General features: G+C 42.7%; 1 protein-coding gene across 1 annotated transcript in view; it reads right to left on the reverse strand.

Annotated features, from left to right (window-relative positions):
- Positions 1–1,899: 1,899 nt before the first annotated feature.
- The window catches only part of UBTD2 (ubiquitin domain containing 2), a gene marked incomplete at its 5' end in the record, with an annotated part of 57,450 nt that continues 46,813 nt past the window's right edge, over positions 1,900–12,536 (reverse strand). The window contains one exon of the mRNA XM_080627375.1: positions 1,900–8,147. Coding sequence (XP_080483501.1) covers positions 7,750–8,147 — 398 coding nt within the window. The 3' untranslated portion in view covers positions 1,900–7,749. The remainder of the gene's footprint in view (positions 8,148–12,536) is intronic.

Below are 12,536 nucleotides of genomic sequence, written 5' to 3' on the forward strand. Positions count from 1 at the left end.
ACCGGTCAACACGAGCACAGACCAAGCAGGACAGGCACATGGGACGCAGCTTTAGGCAACAGAAAGCAATTAGGACTTGCCATGGGGCATGAAGTGAGGGTGCAACACCCCCCATGGGACACACAAGTCATAGCGTGTTATGTAATGTCATATAGTGAGATACAGGTCAATAAAATATGACACAATACAAACATTAATTATATGTTAATTGGAACAGAAACACTGTCATATATCTATATAACATAGCTCTATAAAGCATACATAGTCTTCTTTCCTAAGCTCGTATGCTGTAGGGTACGAAGCAGCATTTTATTGCACTGCTTGTCACAGCACTGACTGAGAACATTTAAACTCTTCTGCACTTTTGACTTATAATCTATGTCCTTTTGGGGTTTTCCTCGGGACAAGTCAGCCTGGAGTTCCCCAGCCCACCTCATACTTCAAAACATGCTGCAGCTGCACGCTAAGGACAGCTTGGTGTGGTGTGGGTAAGTACACACACAAGCACCAACGAGACAAACATCCCTCTTACTACTCGAAAGTGAACAAGCTTCTCTCAGCTAAGGGATGGGTACAGAAAGATCACATGCAGCTTTACAACCCTGGTGTCCAAGGAGAGCAGCTCCAATAACTTCTGTGTCCACGCTGGGGCAGGTGGGGTCTCATGGGTCTGAACAAATGGCCACAAATAAGCCCTTGCACTGTTATGTTACATATACAGTGTATATGTAAAACACATAAATATAGTTATATATGTTATTTTATAGCCATAAAACATAATAATAATACATATATTAAAAGGGTGAATATGCATAGATACACAAGAGATTATAGACACACACATGTATAAAAGGAATAAAAAATACACCTAAAAATATATTTGTATGAAAGGAAAAAAGTTCCAGGAAAGTCACATGCTTCTTTGTAACTCACATCACAAATTGAACACTGAAATTATCCTTAGATTTAGAGAAAATAATTGAAATGTTTAGCTAATATTAGACCAAAGAGGCCTACAAAAAATTATTCCTTCTCCTCTGATACCTTCTGTAGTTAATTACGACTATAAAAGTGGTAACTTGAATAAAGGGAATGTCAGTTAATGTAATTACAGGAGAATGACACAGATCCATTATCTTGCACTGTCCTCAGGAGCACATCTGCAGCCAGCAGATGCTGGGCACAGCAGAGGTTGATGCTGGATATCTGAGCACATCTCCAGGCACGTCTCCATGGATTGCACATCTTTTTGCGAGTTAAAACATCAATCAAACACCAAAATCACTGCAAAACATGCCTCTGGGCTATCAGACAGGTAAAGAAAAGGTTGTAGAGCTCCAGCTCACACTTAAAAACCCTCCTGAGGACCTTTAAGAAGAAAAGCAACACTGCATTTATTTCTTAAGGCATGGCTTTTCCAGGAGTACTTTTATTTTTTCAAATGCAGGGGAAGAGAAGTTTCTTTTTTGTCTTAAATACAGGACATTGTGTACAGCATTTCTGATAGCACTTCACGGTGGTTTGCTCTCAATGGCAGAAGATCTTCCCTTGGCTTAGAGAAAAATAAATCACGTAATTTAACAGTCTAAAGAGAACCTGCTTGTGCTTTGCAGTTGATTAAGAATACGTGCACACACTACTGCGCTCTGTCAACCAAGTAACAGAGGTACAACATAAAATACGTAATGCATTTTAAAAGTTACCTGATGTTCACAGCATCATTACATGGGCCTAGAGTTCTTCACTGACTGAAGGAGCCAGGGAGGGGGGAAAAGTTAAGAAGCATGTTTAACACAACAGGTATATCTGACCCTAAAAGACTTTATAAAAGTTAAGTGGAAAAAATCAAAACAAAAAACCCATTCACGTCACTCATCCTTGTGTTGGAGCTGTGTTATTTTGTGTGTCAGTACCAAATCTAGCACCATATCCTGCGCAATAGGAATGCTTGTTACATGGCACACACAAATGAGCTGCATACAAAAGGTTTTACCATAAAAATGAAGATATTTATTCAAGAAGTACAAATTTGATGGTACCAGCCATCTTTGAAAGCCATTACCATGAGGCAGAGAGGACACAAACCAAAGTCTCTTGCTCAGAGCATATGAAAGTGTCTTACAAGTTGCCAGCTAACGCAGTCATTTCAATCATTGCTCCAAAGCCACCTCCACGTTTTCAACATTCCCTGGACTTGAGAGGCACAAATAGGGTTTCTAATAAAAGACCAGTTAGTTATTTTAATAAAGCCATCAGGTAAAATTTATGTGGTTTTAAATTTCCTTAAACTGTCTCCAGCCTTTCACTGGATTCAAATTTCCTAAAGGAAAAATGGGACTTGGGAACGAGCAGGTGTGGAATTTTTGGAGCTCGAGATAAATTAAAAGCTTTAAGGCAGGAGTCAGGATTTTAAGCTCTCTACTTGCCCCATGGCTCTGATCAAATGGTCTTTGTCTGTAAATATACAAATACAGAGTTTACCACATAAATACCCAACAAGCGGTCCTGCTTGAAGGGCAGGAACATCTGTTTTCATGGCGAGTCCAGTGGACATGTTTCTTAGAAGTCTCCAAGTCCACATAAGAAGCCCGCTGGTTAAAACATCTCATCTTCCAATCAGTTGACTTTTGTAGGCTCAGTGGCATGGACCTCCCCTGGAAGGAGAGCTATAGCTCCATCTCCTATAAACAAGAGCAACACCCCACGGCTACAAGAGTATCTAAGCGGATGAAATACAGAAGAGGAGAGCCATTTGCAGAACAGAGCAATCAAAAACATTTGATGAAAGGGAAAGTCTTAAAGCAGGCAGACTTGTATATACAGTCATTAACCAACAGAAGTGTTTGTAGCTGCGGATGTAATAGCAGGACATTCATCTTTTTTGGGAGAAGACAGAAGCACAGTTGCTGGGAAGTGTAACTCCAAGGCTTCCTAGATCAGTTCACTTGCAAGGCAGACCAACATCTTTGTGGGTTTGAAGCAGATTTCTTCTCAGGGAGCTCATCCCCCCACCCAAAGCAAGTCTGCTCAAACACCTTTCTCCAACAGCTCTACATCCTGCTCCAGGAGAGCACAACCTGTCCAAGAGCTGGCAGTCATCATTCAGGAGGGAGCCAGAATTACAGGGGAACTGGCGAAGGGCAAAGGAGAAGAAGCCCCTTTCTCTAACAGAGACTACTGACATTTCAACGTAACAGGAGCTGAGCAGCGCAGTGAAAAAGCCAACAGATTTTTTAATGTAAACATTCTCTGCATAAGGTGCAGGGTCTTGGATGTCTGTACAGTGACACAGAAAAGAGTTTGTAAAGTAGACGTCAAGAGTCAGAAATGTAGCTACCACTTTTGCTTCTGAAGAAGATAGAAATGGAGACACGTACAGCACTCAGTCCGTCAACACTTACACAGCAAAAATGCTTTCAAAAATCCATGGCTAAAAGCATCCCACCATTGTAACAAAGATTCTTTTTTTAATAGTTTTTAAAAGGTTTTTACATTATTTACTAACAATGGGTATATATGCAGAAGCATGTCATACTACAGCAATATCTTACCAATCAGCCATCTGCTTTACCAAAGGTTATGGACATTGCCATGTGTTGCCTTGCTGCTCCAATGAACCCCCCCTGTTCTCTCCTCCCCAAAGCCACTTAGAAACTTTATGTGGAAGGCAAAGAGGAGCTGGGTTTTGTTTGGTTGCTCCTGGGGGAATGTTGCTGTTGCTACTTTTAGCACTGGGGAGTCTATTAGAAAACTCAACTTACTACACTGGTGACTCGCATCATTTAGTTTTCAAAAATACTTCCCAGATGCAGAGAAGCAAAGGCTTTCAGAAAACTAAACCAGTTCTTGCAGCACAGCTACTTCAAGCTGTGTTTTCTGCACCAATAAATTGAGAGGCACAAAGAGCCAAGGTGAAATTTTTGGGAGCTGGATGCTCTGAAGGAGCAGCTGTCCCTTCACTGTGGAAGATGACCGTTAGCATCCTTCTGCATTCACCAAGCAACAGATCTACAGCATCTGGGGCTTTCCTGGAGCTCCCTTGCCCCAGCAGACTGCAGGTTTTTGTGCCTCTCTGCCCTTCAAGCTGTTGAGGAGTGGGGACTTTCACCGTGTTATTACTTTTGGGTCAGGCAGACGCAGCAACAAGGAGTATAAAAATCTGAATCATGTCAAACAGACGTGATTACTGCCACTAACATGGTAAAAAAGTGTTATCTACTGGCAACAGTTCATAGCCAGAGCTAATCAGGAATGACGCAAAGGGCTGATGGGCCTAATAAAAAGTCCTGTTACTCCTCACTTGTCTGCACTTGGCATTGCAGTTCACAGCTGTGTGTTAAAAAACTTGTTGGGTTGCTTCAATTATGCCCAAGACACCCCACGGTGCTGGCAGCACACCAAATGGCAGGCCAAAAGGCAGCCCTGGCCATGCTGCCAGCAGCATTGAGCCCAAGCTCAACACACACTCTCCCTGCAAAAGAAAGATGGACACACCAGCATGCTTCCACCCATCCTGGCTGTGAGCAGCATCCACCATGAAGGCCAGCACCAGTCCTCACCAGGGCTGCCAGCTCAGCAGCAGTTTAATACTTGGTCAGTCTCACTCCAGCCACACCTACTCCACTGGTCCATTAAATGAGCCTCCTCTTCCTCCTTCCCTTCCTCCTCCAGGCATGTGGGGAGCCCCACTGTGCCCCAGGAACCCACTCGAGTCCCATGGGAGCCCCAGCCCAATCCCCTGCAGTGGTGTTTATAGCCAAGACCATCTTGTAGGACAAAGACAATGCATTTCAGAAATGGAAATCACTGTTCTCTCAAGGGAAATTGCAACCTCTAGTTACACACATGGGATATGTTACTCAACATGCTGTATGCCTGTATGCCTTCATTACCAGTATTTTTTAAGTACACGTTTTGAAACTTAGAAATGCTTCCTAATACAAATCCTGTCAAGTTTGTTTCCTGTCTCCAGCAGGGTCCATGCTCACCTGTCATTTTGTTCAGAAGAGGATGAAAAGTCTTCACTTTCAATTATGAAAGTATTTTATCACTGAATTTTTCCAGTTATAGATATGTGCTTAGGGGACAGGAAGGGGAAAGGAAGGGCTGTTAGAGAAAAGAGTATTTTAATGAACCAATTCTCTGTTCTACTCAAAGCCCACTCACAATTTGGCCTTCAGCTCACCTTGCTGCCCAACATAAAAGCAATTAATATAAAATACAGTCATCTGTAATGGCATAATAAAACTGAACCTTTTCCAACTCAGAGTGGGGAGAGGGAAAGGAGGAGCTCTCTCTGACCCTACACACTGTAATCTCCAACCCAGTACAATTACCTGAATGAAAACAGAAAAAGAGAAAAATAATCAACGAAATGTATCCTTAAGAAAGAAAAAAGGAAAATAGTTGTATGCACTGTAGTGTTCACAGTTACAGAACTGTTACCCTAGTTTGCTCCTCCTTTATCACAATCTCCCCTTTCCAGAAGCGACTGCAGGGAAAGGACATCATACAGACCATTTATACAGAGACGTAATTTATGCCTCATGGACAAGCAGTGTCTTTCTGGCATGAAACCATCCTTTGCCCAGCAAAAATCCAAGAGAGTTTTGAGTTGTTTATAGACCAAATACTTTTTTCCCTTGTGGAATGCAAAAGATCTTGGTGGCAAAAACACAGTATAGGAAATCAGATTTGTCTTAAAAGAAACCTTCTACAATAAAAACCTTTTGTTACAGGTTAGCATTTATCAGCTTTGAGTTAATCTTTTAGAAGAAAAAAAGAAAACCAAGTTACTTTGTTGTTTACAAGAACAGGGAACTAACTTTCCTTTATACAGCTCTGCCACTGCACTTCAGTTATCCTGTACCAAAGTGGGTCTAAAGGAGCTGTCAGAAAACCATCGGCTTAGTACAACAACAGGGAGCAACAAGAAAGTTCTATTTATTTGGGGTAGGGTTGGAGATGCATATCGCATGTGGATCTGTTTTCCGACCATCAATGTAAATTCTGTGCCTGCTTCCACCTGCTGGGAAAGCCTCGTGATATCATACAAGTGACCACTGATCATTCTGGCTCTCTCCTGATGCTCATGGAGCAAGAACTCCCTTTGAGTCCTGGAGACTGAGTTCTAGGGAATTAATGAAGAAGCAAAAGTAACAAGTATAAAATTGTCCCTGTAACCCACCAGTTTCACTAGTAGAAGAGAAAGAGCTGGGACAATTGTAGCTTCAGACCACTGATTCAGAGAGGGAAGACAGAAACCCACAAAACCATGCTATTCACACCTGAATAGCATATCTGACTTTGGAAAAAGTTATTTCAAATCTGGCTGAAAAAAACCCCCCAAACCCAAGAAAACTAGAAATTGTGTTTAAAAGGTTTCATCTCAACCAAAGGCATTACCAGACAAGGGTACAGAGCAGCCAAAAGAACACAGAGAGCATCTTTGAGGGAATAAGCAGTTGGATCTCTCACCCCCAAATACGCTCTGATTCAGATTTTTGAGACTACAAAAGGATTTGTCATTTACCGAGAGAGTTCTTCTTGCATTCTGAAGGGAAAGCACTGGCTGTGAAACACCGCTGTCACGCTCAGGGCCATGCGTGCGTGCTGGTGAGGATACCTCCAGTGGTCCTGGTTAGAGTCACCAGGGCTAGAAGACTGCTGCTGCAAAGGACACTCACACAAAAAGCTGAAAACCGCATGCTGTCACGTCCTCCTCACCATCTTCCAGGCTTTGTGACCTCTAGGAACCAAGCAGGGGAAGTTGCAATCCATTGCAACTGGGTGTAACTGCACTTTAACCTGGACCTACTACATTGCCATTGGACAAAGGTGATGCACCTAACACTTAAGCACAGACCAGCACATCACTCCCCTCAGCTAGCCTGGTCACAGCTTGTTTTAAAGATCCAAGTGATATACAGGAATTCAACAGGCACATGCTCAGGTGCCCATGAGCCAGTAAACTTCAGGCTAAGTCAGTCTGGTAGCAAGTAAGTTTACAGTACAGTACATGAGAGTATACATTGACTAAGTTATTGCCTAAGGCTCCAGTGGGCTATCTTCCCAGCTCAGGAGCCTGCAATGGCACAGGACTGTGTTGCCACCTTGGAATGTACAATTGCTTGGTCTGAGCATCACCAGGAACCTGAGCCCCCAGCCCAGCTCCTCTGCTCAGGGCTGGCTGTTCCTTGGCAGGGCCTGGGTAAAGCCCATGAGCTAGGTCAAACCAGAAAGGATCCCTGATAACAGGCAGCACAGGACCTACCCAGAGCAGCTGAGATTCTTGCACAAACTGTATGTGGTGCTGATATGAAGTGTTATCAACTGATGAAGGTTTTGTTTTGATTTTTAAATAGAAGTGCTCTCTGTTGCTCTGGTTCCGTGGATCAGGACATCACCTACAGTTTGAAGAATCGTTACATATTTGTATTGTTTAAGTGAACAACAATCTCCTCCCTTCCTCTTTGTACCTCCTTTCTCTTCCCCTCCCCTTCCCGCTCTTTCCTTTGCCCCTGCTCTGTGCTGCTTGCTGTTGTGTTAAATATGAGATCAGGTAAACCCCGAAGGCCAGTTTACGTTTTCATGTTTTGTTTTTGCAGCTCTCCATCACAGATGGAATTTTTGCTGGTCATTTCTTGGAACTAAGCCATTAGCAGGACAAACCAAAAGAAGAGAGGGCAGTGAAAACAAACCCCATGACAGAGATGGAGGCTAGAAGAATCAATAAACAAGAAACAGAAATCAGTTTTCCACCGGGGTGGGATTTGCTAAGGGCTGGCTCACAATGACTTGCACCACGTAGTCCTTTGGGATTTTCAGCTCCTCCAGTTTCATTTTGTCTGCCAGTGGCCTGCCTGAGAAGAACCAGCGCTGGCTTCCGGGCTCCACTCCCTCCACTGCGTGCAGCCGCCTCTTCATGTGGTACACCGTGTCCATGCTGCGGACCATGAGTTTGAGGTCTTTGCCTGTGGACAGGCGCAAACGGAGCTGGCATTCATGTCCTGAATTGGGTGGGGGATCAGGAATATCCAGAGTCTCCAGGTCACCCTTCTCCTCTATCATGTTGATAGGTGGGGCGAGGCAGTAGACAGGAAGCTGGTACCGGTTGCCCAGTTCATCGTAACACTCTGTAAGAGCACCTTTAGGAGATAAGAGGGGGGGAAAAAATGAGTATGAATGCATTTCACATTTAACGTTGGCGTAGTCATGCTTGGAAGCATTTGCCCTACTGTTGAACCACCCAAGTGAAGAGGCCTGAATTCAGGCTTTAAAGGATTGATACAAAAATCTTAACTTTTCATTAAAAATTGCTTCACCTTGTTTCCTTACGGAAACTGGGGGTTGAGTTAAAAGCACCTCCCCAATAAACCAGGATAAACTTCAAAAGCAGGAGGAAGAGATGAGAGAAGATGATGTTCTCCCCATGTGACCTTTAAAAGAGGAATATTTCTCTGGGAGCACAGCCCAAGGTTCAGGGATCACGTGTACCCATGAAATGCTACTTGGATGAATTACATGATCCCAAACCCAAGCTCTGAATAGGCAAAATGGCAAATACCAAAGGCAAGAGACCACTGTGAATGAAAGGTTTTGTAACTTCTCAAGCATTCAAAACTTGCTGAAACAGTTTCATACAGGACCCATGTTTTAGTGAGCACTGCCAGAACAAACATGACCACCCAAGTCAGACAACTCTGCGGCGCAGTTTGGAGCACGGTGTCACCACCACAGCAACAACACCCAGACATACTTTATAGTTGCACAGCATCTGTAACTTCCATATTCAAAGCCCCGAAGTTTCAAAAGTGATTTGTATTTCCCCAGACTCCTAAGAACTTCCTTGGGATAATCTGGGTGTTAGAGATGGCTGGCCAGCAGCATGCTGCCTTCACACGGCATTCCTTCTTACTGAAAGGGTACAACACACACGAACAGATCAAGAATTATAGCACTTACTGAAGTAACAAATGCAAGATGACTTTTTCCCAGTATGAGGCACACTTTACAAAGATATTTATAACCCAGATAGATAGATATGCCCTGCAAAAACGGCAGCACATTTTTCATGTTTTAAGGGTTGCAGAAGGCTGAAAGCAGAGCCCTGCTGCAGACAGCACAGCTCACCTCTTGCAGCAAGACAGGAAATCGAGATGCTGTGAAAGCTGCATCCTAAATCACAGCAGAAATCTCTTCTCACTGTGGTTAACCCCCTCCAGATATCCAACCCTCCAAGAAAACGCTTCTCCCCTGTTCTGAATTTACCTGCTATAACAAACTTCCACATTTTTGCCCCTAGAGGGGGCACATTCCCTTGTAAGATCACCCATCCTTTTGTAGGCAGAAATGTTTGAAGAGGAGCCAAGTCCTTCAGCTACAGAATATGTAACGAACTCTTCGACTCGGCAGTTCTGCACACAACTGCTCCTGGTTAGAAACTAAGGGTGGTTCTTTGAGTTGGAGGTTTTTCATGCTGACAGGGAGCTGTCTTAAACTTGCCCCTTTGATCAGCACAATCACTGCAATATAAAATTCTAACTCGGGGATGTACTGTTGTCACTCAGCCCACTGTGACAGCAGCATCCTGTGCTGCATCTTTCTTTTAGACAGAAGCACCCCGTTTTTAAGGATAATCTGTGTGGATGAAAACACACAGAGGAAATCTTTGGCTAAAAGATCAATGTTTTAGGTGCAGCTGCTTTTGGAGGCTTTTCTGTTTGCACAGGTAGCACCAAGGCAGCTAAGCACTGAGATTTAGTGAGAAAACAAAACAAAACAAAACAAAAGAAGGAATCCACAAAAAATACAGTTATACCACTCACTGCAGTCCTGTATCATCTATGAATTTTAGAGCAAATCAGCTTTTATCAAAACTGTATTGGATCTATACCTTCCATGGTACTTTGTGTTATACAGACTAAAGCCCAAAGTTCCCATACTTCAGTTTTACCTCACAATGTTAATTTCATTCTGTATGCCTGATCTATTTAGTAAATGCCACAGTACTAAATTCTCGATCACATTCATAGAAAGAAATAGATGTTGTTTACCGGTAAAGAAACATCCAAACTTCAACAGCCTTTACATTGAGCCAAAGCAACTGAACTTGCAACTTTCTTCAAAAGCCACTATCTTAAAAGAATGCTCCTACTTTACAATAGTGCATCAAAGAGTTAATTTTAGATACTGTGGGGTAAGCTTGCTAAGGAATTTCTTCATCATTTACATCCTTGCCCAGCTGAACTAACATAAAGGTCAAAGCATATGCTATAAACACCGGATTGCTTAATCATAATCTGATAAGCAATATTAAAAAAATCCTCTGAAACAGCAGCTAACTTGGAGGTCTGTCTTAAAAAAACAAAAAGAAGAACTATTTGCCAGTAAAAACTGCATAGTCCCATCCCAGGCAGAGGAACAGCTTATAACAAACTGTTAATGTAACAACATGCTACCATAAATCTCACCAGTAATCCCATTCTTCCACTCATACTGGTAAAAACACTCTGAAGACTCTCAAGTCCTTTTGCCTACCATCCAATGGCTTTCAAGACTGGATAACCTGATCAAAGCATAGAAGACTACTATTGTGAGCAGAAGAGAATTTACAATGCACCATCTCCTTACCGGCACCCTGCGCCTGTTGAAGGCCAAATTGGAGCCCCAAGGAGGACGCAAGATGTTGAGCCTCGCCTCCTACGATATACAGAGCTGTGCACAGACAGTGCAGTCCTCTTCAGCCAGCTTAATTCCCACTGGGCTTTCTGAGGCTTCAGTTAAGTGACCTCTGGAGAGGGTCAGGCTCTGCTACAACCTTCAAGACATTGGAAACCGGAACAAACTTGAGAGCAGAATGTGAAGGGTTGTATCATGTTGGTTTTGAGTTCAAAAGCAAAATGATGGCTGTATGTGTTCACCAGAAGGCGCAGTGAGCATGGAGATATTTTAAGTGATGAGGCAAACATAAGTTATCAGAAAGGAAGAGGGAAAGTGGTTGAATTACCCACAGCCACCACAGCAAGGCCTATCTCACCAGCCAGATGGCAGCTCTTCACCGAGGCATTCACTGCAGCATCCCTTACAGAGCACAATGCACGCAGGAAATTAAACATCCGAACTACAAAACCCTTTGTAATTTTGCTGCTATAATTGAAAACCATGTTTCTGATCCTTCCTGCGAGATACATCAGCTTGGGTCACGCAAGTTATTTAACAGGAAGGGCACTAAAAGAATGTCAAGCTTTTATGAGAAAACAGAAAAAGAGAAAGATTATTTTTCATTATTTTTTTAGATTTCCCCGTTACTTAGGCAACCAGGGTCCTCACCAGCCAGTTACAGCATAGGAAAGATGCAGCCTCCCTTAAACCAGAGGAGGAAAAAGCAACGCAAACAGAGGTTTGGCAGCTCAGGCAGGCTAGAAAGAAACCACGTAGAAGGGGCAGATTTCAAGAACAAAGCAGCAGAGAGGATGGGTGGCTGGCATGCAGGTCTACGTGGAGGATTCTGTACTGGACATGAAAAATCAAGATGTTATAAAAACAGCTGACAATTATATTGAGGAGAGACAAATTAAGCTTATCAATAGTTCAATATATTATCTGTATACTTAAATACTCCTCTAGATGTTAACATGACTTTAACAAACTTGGATATAGAACATCCTGGTAGCATCATGAAGAACTGCCTTTAAGGAAAGCCAATGGCACAACCAACCAATCCACCAACCCCAAACCCTAACCCTCTCCAACCTTCTAGCATTCAGAATTAAGGTGACAGGCAAGGTGCTTTGAGGAGCTCACTAACCATTTTCAGGATAATTCACACTGTCCTGAACATTTCCCAGTTAAAGACTTACACTGTCAACCAAACTCGAGTCATTCGGTACAAGTGACTGCAACGCAGTTATGAAGTTAACTTTATAGGCTTGAAACAAGTCAAACAAAACAGAAGATACAATGGTAGAATCACAGCAGATGGCATTTTAATATTTCAAAAGTAATATCAGCTTGGAGACTGAGGAATTCTGGAAGGAGCTGCAAGGCAGAGCTTCTCGTTGGTTGTCATCCAGGTAGAAAAGAGCTTGAGAGTTTCGGGCAGAAAAATAAGCAGATGTGATCATCAAGCATTTGGAATTGGAACATTTTGAAACGAATTGCCTTGCAGGCCATAAAAACTCTCTTTTACTTAGATTATGAAGATGGTGATATTTCTCTGGATTGGTAAAGGCAAACACTAAAAAAACGACTGGTTGACATACTGCTTCCGCTGCGAAGCAGTTCAGAGTTTGGATTAGCAATTTAAATGACATGAAGGTAAACTTGCAAAAGTTACTGCAACCAGGCATGTATGGCCACACTCATCTAAAAATGTAAAGAGTTTTAAAGCATTTTAATGACATTTTGGAATTTCTTTAAAGCTGCATACCATTCTCTCTTTAGAAAAAGCAGCAAATTTATTGTTCCCACCTTCTGTTTCTTTAAGATTTTGAGCAGTTTTGAGGAGGATTGCTCAGAGACACACAAACCCTAAG

Source organism: Psittacula echo (genome assembly GCF_963264785.1).
Source record: "Psittacula echo genome assembly, chromosome: 11".
In the NCBI taxonomy this organism is placed as follows: Eukaryota; Metazoa; Chordata; class Aves; order Psittaciformes; family Psittacidae; genus Psittacula; species Psittacula echo.